Source organism: Thamnophis sirtalis, unplaced genomic scaffold, assembly GCF_051295495.1.
Source record: "Thamnophis sirtalis isolate CommonGarterSnake01/CBP01778 unplaced genomic scaffold, rThaSir2_p1.2 scaffold_5, whole genome shotgun sequence".
Classification (NCBI taxonomy): Eukaryota; Metazoa; Chordata; class Lepidosauria; order Squamata; family Natricidae; genus Thamnophis; species Thamnophis sirtalis.
The window spans coordinates 107095761-107118041 of record NW_028261385.1 but is presented as its reverse complement, the minus strand read 5'-3'; the positions used below and the strand labels follow the sequence as shown (position 1 = coordinate 107118041).

General features: G+C 38.6%; 1 protein-coding gene and 1 long non-coding RNA gene across 3 annotated transcripts; both read left to right on the top strand.

The window, feature by feature from the left end:
* The first annotated feature begins 5713 nt into the window (after nucleotides 1-5713).
* LOC148045531 (uncharacterized protein F54H12.2-like) lies at nucleotides 5714-6841 on the top strand. The gene has a single exon (XM_087717028.1). The coding sequence runs from the start codon at nucleotides 5714-5716 to the stop codon at nucleotides 6839-6841; it is 1128 nt and encodes a 375-aa protein (XP_087573154.1).
* A 1073-nt stretch (nucleotides 6842-7914) lies between these two features.
* On the top strand, nucleotides 7915-14279 carry LOC106553990 (uncharacterized). Of its 2 annotated transcripts, none has more exons than XR_015696776.1 (6): nucleotides 7915-8085; nucleotides 12448-12487; nucleotides 12826-12907; nucleotides 12994-13084; nucleotides 13200-13866; nucleotides 14171-14279. It is a non-coding gene; the product is annotated as an uncharacterized LOC106553990 (long non-coding RNA). The 2 variants fall into 2 exon arrangements; XR_015696777.1 differs by having other exon boundaries at nucleotides 13974-14273.
* Nucleotides 14280-22281: the final 8002 nt, after the last annotated feature.

Here is a 22281-nt window from a genome sequence, read left to right as displayed (position 1 = left end):
CGGCGTTTTGTCACGCAAAGCCAACCAGGTTGGGAATATTGATGTCCGGAGAAGATTTGGTTTTGATGCAGAACTAAAAACAAAAACCAACCAACAGAGTCCAATAGCATTTCTAGGTCACATTATGATTGCAGCTTTGCTTAACCCCGAGTAAACCGGCTTAGAAACCAAACGATGATTTTGCAGTGAAGGTAACTGCCGGACACCCAGATCGCAGCTTTCACTAGTGGATATTTTATCCGCCTATGTTTCAGTAAATTCCTCCAATGCATTCAGAATTAAAGCTGTGCAAGAAAATATACAAGTATAAGGTCAGCTCACTTTCTTTTGGCTCTGGTATAGGCTCTGGAAGGAATTGCTGTTTTAAAATAAAACGTAAAGAAATGGGTGAAAGAGTTGTATTTTCCCATCTTTTTTTCTTAACAGAAGTTAAGGAACTTTTTTTCTGAGTAACGTCTAAAACTTTGATATCAAATCCAAATGACAAGTAGCTAAAGTGAAAATATTGGGGACCTGAAGCCACAGATATAATGCATAATGTGCAGTGGCGGATTAAGGCTCACTGGTGCCCTAAGCATTGACAAATCTTGGTGCCCTCCTCCTTTGTACAATACTGTACAAATCTTCGTTGGTTTTTTCTTTCTTTCTCAACTTTGTGGTGCCCCCTTTGAGCCTGGTGCCCTAAGCACCTGCTTAGTCTGCTTAATGGTTAATACACCACTGATAATGAGTAATTTATAGTGACACAAATAGGACTGGTTTTTAATTCTGATGTACAGTAACTATTACCCATGCTTAACACTACACATACCAGGCTAATTTTCACAGTGGATGAAATATTTAAATCATATGAATATTTATTTAATTAGTTTAAGTCATGTCTCAAAAGTCACTAATTCCCCATCCTATTGAATGAAATTATTCTCTTCCTTAATATGAATATTAGTATTAAAAAAGAATAAATATTTATAAACATATGCTGATTTACCTTTCATCTGTTCATAATAATTATTTTCTCAAGTAGCAGCTTATCTTAGCTTCCCCCAAATTAGATTCTTCTAGATTTATTAAAACTGCAAATTCCTTTACATCAACTATTCAGTTGAGGATAGCAAAAGTTGCCATCCACCATAATTAATAGTTCCTTGTTAAAAAAGCCAAAATAATTAAAAGATTATTTTTAAAAAGAGGACAAAAAAAGGAAAACAGAACAACATTCATATGTTTGGATTTGTGTGATAATTTGTTTACAAAAATTACATTTTTACTCTTCCAACAAACTAAATTTAAATTATATCACTCATGCAGAGTGATCTCCATTGAACTGTAACACTAAACCAATTTAAGATAATGATTTTTGCCTGCACAGAAGTCAATTTGCCTGATGGAAGTAGGGCTACCTACTGCTTCAGTCCAGAATGTCTCTTTAAATATGAAGTTCTGTTAAAAGTTCACTGAACAATGTCCTTTAGAACAGTATAATAAAGTAAACCTGAAATGCTGCCATAGTCAAGATGCTGATCTGTTGACTAACCTTCTCCAGAAGCCTAAACTTTTTGCTGAAAAGTCCACAGTAGATATAGTTCATACCTTTTTTTAATGAAAATTATCAGTACTTTTGATCAGTGATGTCATCAAAGTAAACAAACCCACATGCTGATTATGTCACCAGATCATGCCCCTAAGCGGAAGTGATGTGCACAGCCCCCACCCTCGGGATATGACGTGCATAGCCCTCCTCCCTGGCTGGGATGTGCATAATTGACCCCACGCAGTGCAGGATTCACAAGGTCATAACCCTAGCCAGATATGTTGTATTGGCCCTAAGCCCATCATGATAAGTATGAGTAGAACTAACAGATACGTTGTTGTGCAAGGTCCTGGCCCTATTTTTTTCAGATAAGACGTGTTGAACCTAACCCCATCAAGAAAGATGCCAAGCCTCTGGGTATATGATTAGCTTAACCCTAGACTAATTCTATGGACATTCAAGGGGGAGGGAGGGTGTGAAATAAAAAAAAATGTTTTTTATTTCTAATCATTCTCCTAGGGCCTGCATTTAACCCCACTTTTTCCCCTAAAAGGTATTTATTTCTAGGCAATGATGGTTTTAATTTTTGTGGAGACAGAACCTGCATTTAACCCATCTTTTTTTCTCCTAAAAAGTATTTATTTCTAGGTGGATTTAAAAACATTTCCTCGAAGGCTGGGGGGGAGGGGAAACACAGCCCTTTTAAACCCCACAGCTGGTTTTTACCTTTGTAAAATCTAAAGGCACATATTTTGCACACTCAAATACTCATGTAACCATTTTGAAGACCACCTACAGGAAAAGACAAGGAATATTAACAGGAATTAAAATGTTCACAAGAGGCAAGCCGCCGCACTGCATGCAAGGGTTAAGCCTTGTTCAGGCATGCCTGGGAAATGCCTGGGCATGTCATACCCACCTGCCCAACCGCCCCCTGTGATTCAGGGCATGTACAAGTGGCAAGTCTGGGATATGCCCAGCATGCATTACCCACCCACCCACCCACCCCCTGTGATTCTGTGTATGCTCAAGAGGCATGCCAGGGACATGCCTGGGCATGTCATACCTCCCATGATTCTGGCCATGAACAAGGCTCAAGGAACTTGCCATTACAAGAGCTGGGTAGTTTGCCTTAATTTCAGCAGTCTCTTGAAGATGGTAACCTCTGATTCCATAGATGTTTTTAAAACAACAGCAAAAGCCAGCATCGCATGCTCTGACACAAGACCCCAGCCGCCAGAATGCAACAAACCCTGTTGCAAGGGTTATGATAAAGAAATTTTTTTATTCAGACCTGTTTTGCATGGTTGCAGCATGGTGTGTTGTAATTTTAACGATGATGTGCAGAGTACTTACCAGACAGTATGTGAAACAGCAAATGATGCTTCATTATCTACCAGCAATGGTAAGTAAATATGTTTTTTATTTATGATATTGTAAATGACACTGGAGTGGATAACTCACTAACAAGATGCAATTTATATTTTGCAGACTCCAAAATAATAACTCCTAGACAGCAAACTCTTCAAGACACCCCGATTTTGTATTCCAGTGGTAATTGCCACGGTCATAAAGCTTCTGCAGATTTTTCTGATCTAGACTATAACTGGGATTCTGCGCTATCCCAGAGACCACGCTATCTACCCAGTGAGGTAAAGAACTGCACTTTGTGTAAAGACTGGTTTGCTTGTGGCTGCAGACATGATTTGTGGAATACAGACGAGTCAACAAATTGTAAAATAGTGTGTTATGCCCCTCTATATTCTGCTTCTGATAGTGGTGATGAGGGATATTTTTCTGATGCAAGGACCATGCCCCTCTGAACTTTGTATAACCAATAAAAGATTGTGTTAATGTCTACACTTGACCCATTTGTCAGTGTTCTTTCAATATAATGATGCATGAAAAACTTCTAAGCCATATTTATTATACTCCAGGATATGTAGGGAGTTATGGAGGCATAAATACCCTTTTTCAGGAAGCTAGAGAACATGATAAAACCTGACTACGAAGCAAGTCAAGACGTGGCTGTCAGGGCAAGACGCTTATATGCTTCATAAGCCTGCAAGAATTAATTTTCCTAGAAATAAAACAGTAGTGTCTGGCTTAGCTTATCAATGGCAAGCCGATCTCATAGATGTCTCCAAAATTTCTAAAGAACCATGGAAAAAATACATCTTAACAGTTATCGATGTGTTATCTAAATATGCCTGGGCCTCCCCTTTATCTGATAAATGAGGGAGGGAAGTTACATCCACCTTCCAGAATATCTTTGAAACGGGACAGATGCTGGTAAAGAGTTCTTGGATATGCCGTTGAAGAAACTTTTAGCACGTTATGGCATTCTTCATTTTGTCATCCATAGTGAAACTAAAGCACCAGTTATAGAGAGGTTTAATAGAACCCTAAAAAAACAAACTCTGGAGATATTTCACAGCTAGAAATACCCATCGGTATGTGAACATTTTGGCAGACACACTTCAGGGGTACAATAGCACTTACCATTGTAGCGTTGGGACTGCTCCTAAAGCCGTAAATTTGTCTAACGAAAGGGATGTGTGGCTGAGACTTTATGGGGTAGGTTTAAAAAGTAAAAGAAAGAAAAAACATCTTAAGGTGGGGGATCATGTCAGGGTATCTAGACTGAAGAGGAAGTTTTTAAAGGGCTATCAGCAAACCTATACGGATGAGATATTCATCGTCAAAGAACTGGGGACAAGGGGAGAAAGAGTGGTGTATGGATTAAATGATTACACAGGTGACCCTGTAAAGGGAGCTTTTTACTTTGGGGAGCTCCAAAAGGTTCCTGCTGACCAACAGCGCATACACAGAATAGAGAAAATTATCCAAAAAAGAGGGCGGGAGAGACACAGAGAGTTTCTAGTCAAATGGACTGACTGGCCAGAGAAGTTCAACAGTTGGGTTAAGGCTACTGAAGTACAACATCTTTGATATGACAGAATTTTATATCACCCTTCCCAGTAATGCATTAGCAGCATTTTTTCCCCAAAACAAAAATTCTAATTTTACTATTCAATTAGCGAGCTCATTGGATCTTCCAAGGTCATGGGAAGTAGGTCTAGCAGAGATACAGTACTTGCATAGTTGGCACACATTAACTTCTCCTGGATATTTTGAAATTGCTAACGAGAAAAGGAAATGGCATTTTTTTTTGAGAAGCGGGTACTATAATAGCATCCGACAACTATTAGAAAATATGAACAAGCTTATATCAAATGTCAAGGATGGACCTAAGACAACCCTACATTATGATTCAGTGGGTCAAAAATTAATCTTAAAGGAGATGAACCTCATACCATTAGCGGAGAACCTGGACATCTGTTAGGTATGTTCCCTGGATTCAGCACCTTATATGTTTACACAGACATTGTAGAGGTCCAGAAAGTAAGTGACTTCTATGTACCATTACTACGCTGTGTGCCTGTGAGGGGGCAGGACAATGATTTCATAACTATGACCTATGACCGTCCACATTATGTGCCAGTCAGCAAACATCACATCGATACCGTTACTATAAAAATCAAAACCGACCACGACAAAAACGTGCATTTTTCTCACGGGAAGGTGATTGTCAAGCTTCATTTTAGGCCTCGGAAAAGTGAAGGATGGTTGTAAACAAGGAGCATGGGAGACCTTAAGACTACGTGGCTTACTACAGGGCACAAGCCGGGGGAGGCCTTCCAGGCTTCCGAGGAGCCCCCATTATGTACGGGACCAGTTTAGGTGGGTTGTTCCGTGGACTTTTTCGAAAAGCAATGCCTTTTTTGAGGTGAGGATTAGAAATCATAAAGCCGCATGTGAAATCTGCTGCCAAAAACATCAACAGAGATGTTGCGGGGCATCTTGTATCTCGTGTTGTTGAGAGCGGGCACGATGGATCAGGGCTGGTCATAGTCAAGAATAATTACTCATTGGGCCCGCCTATACCGTTTAAAAAGAGAAGACTTGTGAAAAAGCCCCGTCATACCAAGAGGAGACGTGCACAGAAGAGGAAACCCTGTGACAAGGAAGACATATTCTAATACATTATGTCATTTATTCATTCTGCTTCAGAGGAATGTGTTAAATCTGAACTGGATCTTTTTCAACTGGCGCCTACACAGACCAGTATTGAAAACAGTACCTATGTCGAGATCCCTCCTTTATCAGCGCTAACGCCCAATGCCCCCCTGGAATTTTTCGTCACGGGGCATGGTGAGCATAAACACGAATTTAAACAACACCCTTCTGTATGTGAGTTGCAAGATTGTAAAAACTGACAGGTCGGATATTGATGATGGAGCAAGCATGGTCCTGACCAACCACCCCATAGCATCACTGTTTAACCAGCTGGATGTTACTTTGGGAGATCGGCTCATTACACAGAGCCATCATTGCTATTCTTATCGGGCCATAATTGAACTGATTCTCAACTTTGGTGGTGATGCACTCGGTACCCAATTTACCTCTGGGGTTTTTTACAAAGATGACTCGGACCTCATGGAGAGTACTCTACTGACAGCGGCTGGGAACTCTGGTTTCAAAGCGAGAGCGAGACACATGGCCAGTAGTTGTAAATGGGAACTGCTTGGGCCTCTGCATAGCGATCTGTTTTTTCAAGACAGACTGCTAATTAATGGCGTAGATGTGAAAGTCAAACTCACAAGAAGCAGAAATGAATTTTGCGTGATGAAGGGTGGCAATGAGAATTACAAATTGCAACTCCTGGCGGCTTCTCTCTTTGTAAAACGTGTAAAAGTAGCCCCGGGAATGCGCCTTGGCCATGCAGAAGCTTTGCTCACTTCCAATGTCAAATACCCCATTGATCAAGTGGGGATGAAGGTTTATAGCATCTCCATAGGTAGTCTTGTGTGTAATCAGGAAAATCTATTTCTGGGGCAGCTGCCTAAACAATTAGTGATTGGGTTTGTGGACAATGCATCTTTTAGTGGTGATTATGAAAGAAACCCATTCAATTTTCAACACTGCAATGTCAATTTTTGCGCCCTGCATTGTGATGGCGAACAAATCCCCGCAAAGCCTCTTCAGCGTGATTATGAGCATAGTCTTTTTGTGAGAGAGTACATGCAGATGGTGCAAGCAACAGGCAAAGGCATGAAAGACAGGCCGATGTTAATCAGCCGGGAAGAGTTTAACCGAGGATATACTTTGTATTGTTTTGACTTGAGTCCTGATCAGGGGTGCTCTGAGCACTATTCATTGATCAGGAACAGTAACCTCAGAGCCGAAATTAGATTTACAGAGCCCCACCCCCAACAGAGTCAACATGATTCTCTATGCAATCTTTGAAAACCTTATTGAAATAAATCACACAAGGAATGTGCTTTTTGATTATATGTGAGTATGGACACACAGCAGCTCCTCCACTTGTTCTCTGAATTCTTAGGGAAGCTTTGTAGTGGAAGTATGCAGGGGACTACCCCAAGCAGTGGTGGGTTTCAAAAATTGTTCGAACCTACTCTGTGGGTGTGGCCTCCTTTGTGGGAGTGGCTTGCCGCCCATGTGACCGGATGGGAGTGGCTTGCCACCCATGTGACTGGATATGAAGATGCCGACGACACTTGTCAGAACCACCTTAAATTACCCTCACACGCAGCACTGGCATGCATAAGAATATGATGTAAACTTGTTTTTTAAAAGGCATCTTTGGTTTGCGTTAAAACAACTTCAACACACGCAATGTTCTGATTGCACCACAAACGCAGTAGTCATCCTTACCTTTCACAGAGGCACTGAGTTTTATAAATATGAACATGATAGTGTAGAATAATCATATCCAAGGACCAGTGGTGGGTTTCAAAATTTTTTGGAACCTCTTCTGTAGGTGTGGCCTACTTTCCGGGTCCACTGGTGGAACCTCTTCTAACTGGTTCGGTAGATTTGACGAACCGGTTCTACCGAATAGGTGCAAACTGGTAGGAACCCATCTCTGGTCCCTGGGCCCGATCCGTCTTCCCCACTCCATTTCCCATGGGTTTATTGTACTTACTTTTCGAAGAGCTGCAGAAGAGGCTGAGTCACATGACAGAGAAGCCGAAGTTTTTTATACAGAAGCCAGTGGAGCGGTAAGAACGTGAGATGTAAGGAAAACAGCTTTCCCCATCTGAATAAAAGTCTTCGGCTTCTCTGCCATGAGGGCCTGCAGGCTTAGTTTTTACTCAGTCTGGTCAGGCTTAGTTTGGGCCCAGTCTGCTTGCTGCTGACTGGTTAGTTCGAATGAGCAACTTCAGGGAATTGTGGCGTGGCAGCCAATCAGCAAGGGCCTTGCATTTCAGCCCTAGGACACAAAGGAAGCTATCTCTCCTTTCATTGGCTGCTGCTGTTGCTGCCTCAATCCCTGAAGCTGCTGCTTGCCAGGCCTAGGCCTGCTGGCCAGCCGAAGTCTTTTATTCAGAAGCTGGTGAAAATGTTTTCCTTAGACTTCATGTTCTTACTGCTTCACCATCATCTGAATAAAACATTCTGTCTTCTCTGCCAGTGGGTCAGCCTCTCTGCATCTCTGAAGATCTTCAAAAAAGTAAGATCTTAAAAAAGTAAGTAATAAAATAAATTGCATGATTGACATTTCCATTATTTTCAGCGGCATCTAAAGGTAATTAAGCATGAATGTAACCTATTAAGATTATGTTTAAAAATATAAAAGAACTATGTGTTAAAAATGTCCCTGATTTTTGTTTTGATAAAAGAAAAGTGAATATTCATTGAGAATCAATCTGTTTCTTCAGAGGAGTTCCTTTCTCGCCATCCTCTAAAGCTCTACTCCTTAAATGATTTTTCTTAATAATTTGTCTATTTAGCACAACATAAAGGAAGCAGGAAAAAAAAGGCAACATAATTCCTAATGGAGCAAAATGCCATAGCTAGAGGCTCTACAGTGGTCTCTAAAGTGGTCTTATTATCACTGTAAAAAGCTAGTGCAATGACTTTAAAATACAGCTATTAGTTTTATATATATCCCGTTAGTTGCTAAAATTTTAGAATATATAGGGGCAATATAGGGGCAAATAATCACAAATCCAGCAAGTTTTTATATTTGCTTGAGAGTATGTGAGAAACCTTTTGCTAATGTTAGAATGAGACTTCACTGAACAACTAATGTAGTTTTGTCTTCTTGAAACCCATATCACAGAATTCAGTGTTTCAAAGGTACTCATATCATTTTAGCCATTTTTGACATAAGATTACCAGGTTTAAAAATTCCGAGTGTTTAAACATTTCATGGAAAAGTCTTTTTATAATGCTACTATCAATCATTGTACATTAGGCTTGTCAAATGTATTGTTTCTGATCTGATTGTATTTCACAAAGCTTCAAGTGTATCAGTTATGGTTTCTTTAACAAATAATAATTAAAGCGATATGAACCATTACTGGACTTTTTGTGAGAAACTTAAATTAAAAGTTGATCTGTGCTTTGATGATGAGTTATGGTATTATGGAAATAATGTAGACAAATGTTAGTCTTAGAGTAAGAGTTTGATATATTTTGTACTTCTATCTGTACCAAAGAAACTTGGAAGTCGTTCTTTTTTGGTTTTCTTTCTTTCCTTCTTTCTTTCTTACACTTTCAATTTTTCCTTCCTGAGCCTTTTCTTTTTTCAGATCGGTTTTTCATTTGTTTATCCCTTAGCTTTGTATTTTTTTGATTTATGAAGGATCAAAGGATTAGCCATTATTATTCTACATTCCTTATTTACAGAAATCATATCAAAATTTAGAATGAAATCCACTGGGAGCCAGCTCATATAAGGCAGGCTTTGAGTCTCTCTAACCAAAAAGTGTATATAATATTTGTAGCTCAGGGTTGAACTGTGGGGTCCTTGGTGCTCTCTGAGGTTGATGGTTTTCTTGTAGATGTTTCATTACCAAACTAGATAACATCATCAGTACTAGAAGGGAGTGGAGCTTGCTCTTATTTTCATATACTAGTGGCTTCCCCCTGTCAGTGTTGATCAGTTGCTTCACAAACAGTGTTTTGATAGGTGCTAGGTCTCTACAGACTCAGGCAGAGAAGGGCTATTCTGCATCCCTCCCTCAAATTTTCTTTAAAATACCGAGTTTCCTAGCATTCCTTTAGGAACCTCCAACATGCAAACTGTGGTTACTCATACTAAAATGAATCCTCTTTATCTGGAGTTTCAAAATTTGCTGTTTGCTAGGAAGATGTGTAGCTAAAAGTCAGTCTACATTTAGTGTACATCTGACTTTGGGGATATTTCTTCATAATCAAACAAAAGTGTATTTTCTGTGCAGTTCACACCCCTTGCTCACTGGGTCTGTATGTCAAAAAGCAAAGCCCACATTTTGTAATTAATCCCTGCGCCCCATTTTGACTGGCAGAGTGCTGCAGGAGGCTGAGCGCTGTCATGCCCCCTGGCCATACCCGCCCACCCATCCACCATTTTCACTTGATGCAGCATTGCAGCATTGCAAATTGAAAACAAATTCCAGTATTACTTCTTGCAGTGCATTTTTTTATTGTGTAGAGAGTTGGAAACAATATACTTTAAAAAATGGGTTCAATCTGGCAAATTGTAGTATCCTTTTTTCCAAATGCATTATTTAGGATACATCAATTAAAATACCAAAATAATATACATTTTACCACACACAATATGCTAGCTTCAGATCTTCTGAATCACATCTTAAATTTTTTTTATTACTGACCATATACAATATCAACTTTTCTCCTGCTTATTCTATACATCCTACCTAGACTACTCTTCTAAAACATGGCATTCCTTTCTCAAACTCCTTGTTCTACATGCAGTTACAAATCAATAACTTTCGTACAAGCAAAGCATATACATTTATGAAAACCAAAGCTGTAAACATAGCAGCTGTGCTTATCATGCATTCCACCCATCTCTTATAATGCATTTTTCACATACAAAGGCAGAATCTGATGGGGCTAATATTAGTTTTAATACCGGTATACTTTGCACTGAAAAACAAGTTTTTGCTGGACTGTGGGCTTGCAATTTCTTCCTCTTAATTAGCTCATGTGATAAGCAAAGCAGTAAGTTAACCAGGAAGTCATTGAAGACAACAGCTGACTGAAGTTAGACTGATGAAATTATCTAACAGACTGTCCTTGCAGCATTGACAAACAAATTACAGACAGGAAATCATCTTTGACACACTTAACGCAAGAATTTTCAAAACACAACTCTTGACCCATCGCTAGTGGAGAAGGGACAAGAAAAGGAAGGAAAAGGAGAAAAAGATTTCTCACCACATTGCCTTGTTGGCCAGGCAAGCCAAGGTGGAAAGATTATTCCTCACAGATTGATTTTCATAAAGAGATTTAGAGGGAAGAAATGTTTAGCAGTTGCAAAAAGATTAGAATCAGCTGCAGAGTGGAGAGGGATTAAAGAGTCCCCCCACTTTCCTTCCCCTCAGCCTCCAGCTTTTACCTAGAGCTGATAAATGCAGGTAAAGTGAAGAACAGAAAGAAAAATATTGCTTTCTGTGGGTTATTTTCATAAATCATCAAAACAGGATAATTACATCATCTTTTTACATTGTCTTACCTCAAACATAAAATTACAATATGCATACATACACAATGATAGTAAAACATTCTCTTTCAATTAAAACTTATAGAAACATTCATTTACTCAATAACAACTTAACTTTGAAAAATAATAATCCTTTTAAGGCTTTTTTTCTTTACTTTTTCTTTTATTACAATTGAAAGTACGTTTGTTTAGTCAAATTAAATTAAACTACTAGTCTCATCCCATATCTTAGTCTACTTTTTAAAAAATAAATCCTGTTGGATTTTGCTTTTTTATTCCTGTCTAAACTAGGCATCCAGAAACCTTCCTAATGGAGAGGTTGGGGAAAAATGTGAAGCCAAAGTTCTCTTTTTCTTGTCCCTACCTGACATGTGTGTCCCTATTGGTTTGGGGTGTATGCATACACCCGGGAGACCTCCTAAGTGAGATACACAGCTTCCCTATCTTTACCTGCCATTAAGTTTTCAAACCTTTCGCTTGGGAGGACTGCTATATTTTGAGCAGTATGGGCACCTCCTCCCACCTAACTGTTTTTTTTAATGGAACGCCTCACTCAAGAGGATCTTTTTTAGATGTGAGCCTGAGAGCAGAACCCGAATTTATTCAGACTAGATCTGATGGCTAGGTTAGTCTTGAGTCCCTTTGTGGTCGCCATATTTTCAGAATAATAATTTGGGGTTTCAACTCGAGCCGGGGCTGCACAAGAATAAATAAAAATAAGATTCAGACAGGCATGAGGAAAGAAAAAATATTTATTCCTAAAAGCAAACAGTTTGCCTTTAGGGGCAGCTACCAAAAAATGGAGTACAGCAGCAGATTTTTATAGGGGAGCTTGTTAGAATGCAGCCAAAGGACATTGTAACTGGATATGACTCTAGAAGGTGTGGATTACATCCCATGTCAGCTCTGGTGTGCCGGCTATCCCGGAGCTGCCATTTTGGCCCAACGCTCTCAATATGCAGTTGCCAGCCCAACTGGGAGTTGGGCAAGGACATGGTTACTGAACAAACTAATGTTCAGAGGCTATGGCGGCTGGCCTAGCTGGGAGGCTGATATATGCACCTTTGCACTTCCGTGTCACATAGCTGGAGTGGGTGGGGCAGTGAGGAGTAGTTAAAAGGTGGTGGGGAACACTGGGCAATTAGCCCTAACAAGGGATTCATTGCGGTTTGATTCCTGTGATTGTTAGTTTATGCCAGAAGTGCAGTAAAAAAGAATTAACAAACCAGGTTTATGTTTGGAGTTTTTTCTGCCTTTTTGGAACTTGACATCAACAAGTTTATATTGTTTATATTTAGATGATTTATATTACTTAGTCAATTCACCACCTCCAGTTGGTTTGTCCTCAGGTGTTCAAAATGCCTTCTTTTGGCAGGTCTGTGTCCAGAAATACAGACAAAGACAAAGAGACCAAAGTGAGTAACCAAATATTTTGTCTGTGTGAGAACCTGCAGCAGAAGTGGGGATAGAAAGACAATCCTTCCTATCACAGTTAACTCTTCCTGATTTTTAAAAGACCTTCATGAGAAAATAGCCAGCACCCTTCAGAATTACTGTCTTTGGGAGAGGTTCTGAACTCTATTTAAGTTAATGGGGAAAGGATGCAAAAAGAAGTGTTTCCCTGCACTGGCATTACGATTTAAATGGACTGTGCCATTTGTAATCACCAGGCTTAAATTTATGTGTTGTTGGTGGGTTCATATATAATGTTTTTTGTGAATATTGTTTAATAGCACAAGTGTTTTTCCATAAGAATACAGAAAAGGAGCAGAAGAAGCAAATGACATTACTGCATGAAAGGGATCTTAACAGAAAAAGATCTCGCCATAAGAGCTGTAAGTCATTCATTTCCCTTCCTGTTTTTGTACACGTGTTTATATTATATGACTGGTGTTTGCTTCTTGTAATTTCTGCATCTTAGTTGGAAGAGAACAAGCATTTAGCCAGTGAAATTGCTTTCCTTATGAGGGAGAATAAGGAACTGCAGAAGAAAACGGAAGGCAATCCAGAAAGTGAATATCATTTTAACTTAACTTTTTAATTGTTTTCATTCTAAAAAGAAATGTGATTTATTTTATCTTAAGTTTGACTGTACAAATTCTAGTTCTTTTGTTATTTTTTTGCCAGGAGTTGCTGACAGAGAAGAAAGGGAGTATGAAGTACTGAAAAAGAAATATTTCTGTCTGCAGAAATACAGACATTAAAGAGCCCAACTATTTTGTTTGTGTGAGAATCTGTAGTAGGTGTCGGTATACAGAGGCAATACTTCCTCTGCATCACCGCTGATCCTTCCTATTTAATGGCCAGTCATACATTTCAGTGTTGTTGTTGGATTAATATGTAATGTCTTTTGTGAATATTAATAGCACAAGTGTCAAGCCCCACCATACCTGGTGGGGGAAAGCGGGAAAATCGAAACCGATTGATTGGAGGTTGGAGGCCAGACAGAGACCGGAAGCACAGGCACTGGATGGTGGACTGCTAATGAGAAACGGAATGCTGACGTCAATTGCTAGTGGGTGGAATGGGGCGTGGTCTTGCCTATATATAGAACACGGGGAGGCAGTAACTACCAGTGCTGACTTTGTAACTGTCATTTGTGCCAGGCCTCAGGTTTGAATAAAACGTTACCAACCGTTTCCAGAGCGTGTTTGTTTTCTGAGTTCTTAAGACCTGGTGACTGCACACTTGAGAACAAGTGTTTTTCCATAAAAATACAGAAAAGAAGCAGAGGGAAGAACTGATATTGATGAATGAAAGGGAGCTGGAGGAAGAAGATCTGGCCATAAGAGCTGTAAGTCATTCATATCCCTTACAATGCTGTTTTAAGCTCCTCTTTTTGTCCACGTATTTATATTATATGACTGATGTTTGCTGCTTGTAATTTCTGCATCTTGGAAGAGAACTACCGTTTATCCAGCAAAATGGCTGTCCTTGTAAAGTTGAATAAGGAGCTGGAGAACAGAACAAAACACAATCTAGAAAATGAGTATCATTTTAACTTAATTGTTAATTGTTTTCATTTGAAAAAAAAAGTGATTTATTTCTTTTTAAGTTTGACTGTAGAAGTTCTAGTTCTTCTATTATCTTTTTGCCAGAGATGCTGACAGAGAGGTCCTAAGGAACCAACAGGAAAAATTCCAGAAAGTCATAAGCAACTGGTTAGGGCTCGGGACCAGCCATTGATGATGTCTGTACTGATCTGGTGTTGCAATATACGTGCAGGCATTAGATGTGCTGAAACACGTATAGAATAGAAGCAATAATTAACCATATGATTGGATCAGTAAAACAAACTGTTTAACTCCTAACACTAAGCAGATCAGTAATCACAGACTCTTAATTATAAGCGTTGATTAAATCAGGGGTTACAACTGTTTAACTCTCAAACATTAATTAAGGATTAGAAGTTTGCACGATGATAAAAGATTTATTGACTGAGTATTCTTTAGGTCTACATGGAAGTAAATGAGTTACCATATACTGTAAACTTGCACAATCATGATTGGTCCCCATTGACTATATGAATCCACCCCCTTCCTTGTGTATGCTCAATAAAAGAGGCCTCCGGACTCTGTTCCGGGTCGGCCCATCCCGAGAGAGACCTGCCTCCAAGTCTTCTTTCATCATTGGCTTCATGGGCGACCCGCGGAGAAATTGCAATCTGGTATCCCTATCCATCAGGGGAGGACCAAGATAGTAAGATTCGTCTTTCCATCTTTGGGAGAGAAATAGACATGTTTAAATTGATGACTCTCTACTTCATTCTAAAATATTTGTTTCACCTTTTTCAGTCTCTGCTAGAGAAGAGTGCACAAAACCTGATTGCAAACAGAAGGTAAATACAATGTAATTGACTACGAGGTACTAAGGGAGCAATATGAAAAGTTCCAGAAAGTTATAAACAGAATGAAGATTATAAATATTGTACATGATAATAAGAAATTAGAACAACCTCTTTAAGCAAGATTTTACAATGCATTAAAAGTTAATTTTGATTGTACTTCATCAATTTCTTTTTACAAAAGGTCTCAAAAGAAGCAGAGAAAAACAAAGAACTGATAAGGGCTCAGGACCAGGCAATTGATGATGTCTGTTCCGATCTTGTATCCCTACCTGTCCGGGGAAGACCAAGACAATAAGATTTGTCCTTCCGTTTCTGGGAAAGAAAGAAATATGTTTCAGTTGTTGACTCTACTTCAGGAAATCACAATTGGGAATGTCATCTCTTCATCCTCTGTCACTAAAATTTTAACCTTTCAGCAGCAAGCTGTCTTTTAAATACATCAAATATATTTGTTTAACACTTTTCAGTCTCTGCAAGAAAACAGTCATAAGAAAAACTTGATTGCATACAAAAGGTAAATGATGTTGTTTTTAAGATATTACACATTTTTATTCTATAGAAAAGTTTTACAACAATTGACAGTAAAAATAAAATCAATCAGCACAATGTTTATTCTTTTTCAGTATCTAGGTGTCAAGTGCAACCATGTCACTTTGTATCACAATCAAGAAAATGACGATTCCCAACCAGGGATATTTTAATTCCATTGCTTCCAATGGTGGGTTTCAAAAATTGTTCGAACCTACTCTGTGGGTGTGGCCTCCTTTGTGGGAGTGGCTTGCTGCCCATGTGACTGGATGGGAGTGGCTTGCGTCCCATGTGACCGGATATGAAGATGCCGACGACACTTGTCAGAACCACCTTAAATTACCTCACACACAGCACTGGCATGCATAATATGATGTAAACTTGTTTTTTAAAAGGCATCTTTGGTTTGCATTAAAACAACTTCAATATACGCAATGTTCTGATTGCACTACAAATGCAGTAGTCATCCTTACCTTTCACAGAGGCACTGAGTTTTATAAATATGAGCATGATAGTGTAGAATAATCATATCCAAGGACCAGTGGTGGGTTTCAAAAAAATTTGGAACCTCTTCTGTAGGTGTGACCTGCTTTCCGGGTCCACTGGTGGAACCTCTTCTAACCGGTTCGGTAGATTTGACGAACCGGTTCTACCGAATAGGTGCGAACTGGCAGGAACCCACCTCTGACCCCAAGGCTCTGTTTTAGGCCCAGTACTCTTCAACATCTTCATCAATGATTTGGATGAGGGAATAAATGGGGAACTCATCAAATTTGCAGATGATACTAAGCTGGCAGGAATAGCCAACACTCCAGAAGATAGGCTTAAGATACAGAAGGATCTTGACAAACTTGAACATTGGGCACTATCTAATAAAATGAAATTAAATGGTGAAAAGAGCAAGGTTCTACGTTTAGGCAAGAAAAACAAAATGCACAGGTACAGTATAGGTGGTACCTTGCTCAATAGTAGTAACTGTGAGAGATCTTGGAGTGGACATCCATTTAAATATGAGCCAGCATTGTGCAGCAGCTGCCAAAAAAGCCAACACAGTTCTAGGCTGCATAAACAGAGGGATAGAATCAAGATCACGTGAAGTGTTAATACCACTTTATAATGCCTTGGTAAGGCTACACTTGGAATACTGCATTCAGTTTTGGTCGCCATGATGTAGAAAAGATGTGGAGACTCCAGAAAGAGTGCAAAGAAGAGCAACAAAGATGATTAGGGGACTGGAGACTAAAACATATGAAGAACGGTTGCAGGAACTGGTTATGTCTAGTTTAATAGAAAGAAGGCCTAGTGGAGACATGAAAGCAGTGTTCCAATATCTCAGGGGTTGCCACAAAGAAGAGGGAGTCAAACTATTCTCCAGGGCACCTGAGGGTAGAACAAGAAGCAATGGGGTGGAAACTAATCAAGGAGAGAAGCAACTTAGAACTGAGGAGAAATTTCCTGACAGTTTGAAAGGTTAATTAGTGGAATAGCTTGCCTCCAGAAGTTGTGAAAGCCCCAACTCTGGAAGTGTTTAAGAAGATGCTGGATAGCCATTTGTCTGAAACGGTATAGGGTTTCCTGCCTAGGCAGGGGGTTGGACTAGAAGACCTCCAAGGTCTCTTCCAACTCTGCTATTGTATTGTATGGTATTAAAGACCCAGAACGCCACAAATCACTTCCTATCAGACCCTAATCCTAATAAGTCCCTAACCTTAACCAGAATGATCACTTCTGGAAAATGAAGACTACCCCAAGTGGCAGACATACCCTTTGCCTCAGGAACATATTTAAGAGCATCTTACTGAATTGCAGAAAAATATCTAAAATGATATATATGAACATTTTTAACGAATAACACATTATGATGCAGTCTAATCAAAGGCTGTTTGGTTCTAATACAGGTAGCAAATCTTTTTGTTACAGTTTTACAAAGAGTGTCTTATTTTGCAGTTCTTTAGGCAATAACTCTTATCTGTAGGATTGAAAAAGAAGAAAACTTGAGGAGTAGCACAATTTGACTGGAATTGTGTGGCCTATCCTTCATTGTATAAGAGGAGAAATAGCAAGGGATTATCTTCCCTCTTCTGCAATTTTAAATTAGCATTATTTTCTTGTAGATTATACCTATCTTTACCATGAATGATAATCTGCATATTAATCTTATGCTACTATGATCAATAAGTGGTCTAAATTATGAAACACCGGTCTTGTCCACTGGAAAATTCTCTTGATCTCATGGAAAAACCCCTTCTATGATGTTCCTATCTCTGCATCCTTCCTCTGGCAGTTGTGATCTGCTCTTGGCCCAGTAAGGTTGACCTTGGCCCCTTAAGACCTTCTCTGTTCCTTCTGTTTATTCCCAGTAGCCCTTACAGTAGACCTCAACTTACAACTCCAATTGACCCCAAAATTTGTGTTATTAAGCAAGACAGTTAAGTGAGCTTGCCCCATTTTATGATTTTTCATGCCACAGTTGTTAAGTGAATCATTGCAATTGTTAAGTTAGTAACATGGTAGTTAAGTGAATCTGGTTTCCCCATTGACTTTGCTTGTCACAAGGTCACAAAAGGTGATCTCAATAAAGGAGAATATTTGTAGCTCAGGGTTGCATTGAGAGGTCCTCATTTCAACCCTGTGATCACATTACCCCAGAACACTGCAACCATCATAAATATGAACCAGTTGCCAAGCATCTGAATTTTGATCATGTGATAATATGGATACTGCAATAGTCATTAAGTGTGAAAAATAGTCATGTCACTTTTTTCAGTGTAATAGCCACTAAATGAATGGTTGTAAATTAAGCTTTGCACATGAACATTTTAAAAGGATTATCATAACTAGTGTAGTTTGCTTAGAATTAACCCATGAGAGTTCTGGTTGCCTAAATCCATTGAAGTGCCCAGCAGTTCAACCTCATTAGAACCTTGATAATGATATAGCTGTTCATCAGCTAGTTATCTTAAGCTGCTTTGTACTACATGCCTTGAGGATGTCAGATTTGCCCTGCCATTTTTTATTTTAATAAAATATTAATGTCTTTTACGCATTCTGATGAAATTTCATATACATATAGGCTTTAGGTAGGCCATATTATAAAGACTAATTACAAGTAATCCTCACTTAGTGACCATTCAAAATTAGCATGGATTCACCTCAAAGCTACGCACAACCTGGTCCCAGAGTTCTGATGGCCACCACGCCCCAATCATGAGACCCTATTTTGGATACTTGACAACTGACTGGAATTTACAATTGTTACAGTGTCCCACAATCACATGACAACATTTTGGGGGGGGGCTTTTTTTGCCAGTTTTCAGCAAAAAAAAAAAAACCATTGAAGAAAATGGATTTGCTTAATGACTGCTACAAAAAAGGTCATAAAATCAGGTGTGATCATTGACCCATTTAATTACTACCAAGACATATGACTAATTCTGGGCTCAATTACGGTAGTAGGTTGTGGACTACATGTATATCATAAAGGGAACATCTTCATATTGGACTCCTGATAACTTCATGGATAGATCCATGCCATTTTTATGCCTTTTTTCCTTTTTTTAGACTTTTATTAAAGTTTATTATAATATAAAATACAAATTTTTAAAAAGATCATAAGGGAATAGAGAAAAGTGAAAGAAAGGAAAGGAGGCAAGTTTTAAAAAAAACCCAATGTCTTCCAACTTTTTTTAGTGCAAGAGAATAGAAAATACAGCTGCAATCACAGCTTTTTGCTTTCCATATTTAGTATTATCCATTTCCATAACACAGTTAATCTAATAATCAAAATCTAAAATCAAAGTTTCTTTTTTTTCTGTTAAAGCATAAAGTTCAGAAACAGTTTCCAGGTGGAAACAAACTGGATATGATCTTTTGTTTAAATAAAGCAGTTAATTTAGCCACTTCTGCCAACTCTTACCACTTTTTTATAATCCATTCTTCCATTGTGGGAATTGACATGTCTTTTCATTTTTGCGCAAGTAGGATTCTCTCAGTGGTCAATATATAATAACAAACTTCCTTTTTCCCAGGTTTTTTATCTAATAATCCTAAGAGAAAAACGTCTCAATTTTATATTTAAAATTCTGAATCCTTCTTCTTTCTTATATGTTTTCCAAGCCTGTTTTCTTCCCTGCACTCTCTGAGTATCAAGAGGAAATGGAAAAATAAGTATCCACAGAAACGTTAGAGAAGTAAAATTTGCCATGCATTTGCTATATTAAGCTTTCATTCATAGATTTGTGGGCCATAATGTCCAGATCATAGAAGAAATTTCAACATATAGAGCAGTAGCCCGGAGAGCTCTGTGTTATCTGTTTCTTGACATGGGTGACCTTGAAAGGCTGATACAAATAGACATTCAGCTGTTCCTTTAACATTCATTTAATATACTCATATAATTAAACTGCTGTCATACCCATACTTTGAACACATGGTAATTATTTTTCACTACATCATGCTTGTTTCAAAATCTGAGGGCTTTTTTCACCTTGCCAAAAAAAATGGAAGCATGCCAAGTGAATATTAAATTTATAAAAACATATTTTCGTGCAATTGGATTACAGTTCTATGATCACGTATTGTTTTTGATAATAAAAGAGTCTTTCTTCTGGACCTGATGTTCCAGGCACACAGAAGAAAACAGTCAGGTGAGGTTAGCAACTTAAATATTACTTTCACTGAAATGATGAAACGGTTAGATCTCGTTCTCTTCCATTTTACATCTCAGCTTTTTAACACAAACACATGCTAACATTACTGCATCAAAGGACTAGAGACATGTTTCAGCCTATCCATATTTTTAGTTATATTAACTTTTTAAACCTCAGGCAAGAACATTCACCATTTTCAACTCTGGGAGACTTGGCTTCTTCATTTGTTTTCCAAAAATGTTTGTGAGATAAACCTTCTTCATAAAAAAACCCTTAACGTATTCCATAAAAGGTTTGAAACAAATCATCAACAACATTTTTTTTTCTTTGTGCAATAATTTTTTTTCTCCTGGAAAGTTTATACTTAGTTGATAATCTACTTTCAGTACAATGTCATTTGTTTTTCACACCTTCACAAATATTTTATTAAACATATTGAGCTATCCATGAACAAATTATGACTTGTGTTTCAAAATATATTTGATAATTGACAGCCATTATTGTGATTTAAAATAGTTCTTAGTCCTTCAAATACATAATGGATCCTTTCGACTGAAAGAGGTGAGAGAAATTTCATATTGCCTTGTTGCAACGCACCTTATATGCTGAATTGCAATGTCACAAAACTTCAATATGAATAATATATGTGGAAATATAAATTTTCACACCAAGAGCTTCAGTATCAAATGGTAAAATGGCAAGTGCATTTTGAATGTTGTTCTGTCCTACAATATGTGCAGGACAGAATAGCATTCAAAATACAATATGTGCAGCACAATTAATTACTATCATATTCCTTCTGATTTTCTATTTGCATTCCTTCTCTTCACATCTCAAGAATTGTATTATAATCATCAAAACAAAAATCTAACTTTCACAAAATGGTCATGCTTTTTGAGAATACAGAAGTGATTTATCATTATTTTGGAGATTCCCCTAGAAAGCCACTAAGTCAATGTTTTAACATTTATGTCTGTCTGGTCTAAACAAAGGCACCCAGCCACAGACACAATTCTACGTCCTTTTTGTTTTAAGCATCAATTATTAAGCAAGTTTAGATTTGCTCAACATTTCAAGTCTTTCAGAACATATACTGCAGTGGTAGGTTCCAGGTGGTATGGCCCGGTACCGGTAGTAGCCGGGAGAAGTGGCCACCGTATCGGTACAGTTGCTTGTTTGGCCCACCCGTCTGCCCACGTTCCATGGCTGTTTAATAACGCGACCGGCCCATTGCGCACGTGTGCACAAGCATCCAGCTCCTGCACGACCTCCACTGGCCAGATAGGTGTCGCAGAGCAATGGCATGTACGCACAGTGTGCATGCCTGTCTAGGGTGCCTGGCCCTGTGCGCAGCGTACCGGCTGCGCCAGGGTCCAGAACGCACCACTGATATGCAGGTAGGTGCAATTCCAAAATACTAACATCACATTTTGCTTAAGCAATTTAGGTGCAAAATATTTTGCTATCATTTGGAACTGGTCCCTTAACTGCACACCCTCCCTACTTTTGAATGCCTGCTAGAAGGGGCTGTTTCCTTATGGTACAAATACACAACTTGGGGGTATTTTGTTGCAAGCCATCTGCATGGAGAAGACATCTGACCTAACTTATATTTCCTTCCTACTTCTTTCAATTTTGATTTTTCCGAAAGCAGAGAGGAGGAACCAAATAAGATGAGGAAAAGGACTTCTTTTGAGCAGTTGCAGAGTAACATAGAGCTTTTAACTCTGGCAAGGAGTCACCTCCAAATTCTCTGCATGATAGGAATCTGGGGAGCTGCTTCCCAGGTCAGGTATGTAGTTTTCCATATGTGTGATACTGCTTACAAATTCAGCTTGAATCCAGAAAACAACCACTCTCACCCTCAGCCCAGTTATTTAGGCCTAAAGTTAGCCCACAAGTCTTGGGAAGGGAGGCTCAGCCTCATTAACCAGTCTCTGCAGACATTTTAAAGTTAATATTGTAAACTTTATTAAATGTGCATTTTTGTATTAATGGTTATCCTCTTTAACAGTTGAATAATGAATGTAATAAAATCAGCCTTTATGGTACAAACTGGAAATAAAACTGATGCAGAGATAAATAGCAATTACTACTTTGAACTGTTAACCAATTTCATTGTATTTAAGTACAATGACAATAAAGATTATACTTATAACATCACTTCAGCCAGACAGCTCCCTAT

Bases quoted from the DNA above. Each gene is read 5' to 3' on its own strand.
- LOC148045531 (XM_087717028.1), top strand. From the start codon at position 5,714: ATGCCCCCCTGGAATTTTTCGTCACGGGGCATGGTGAGCATAAACACG.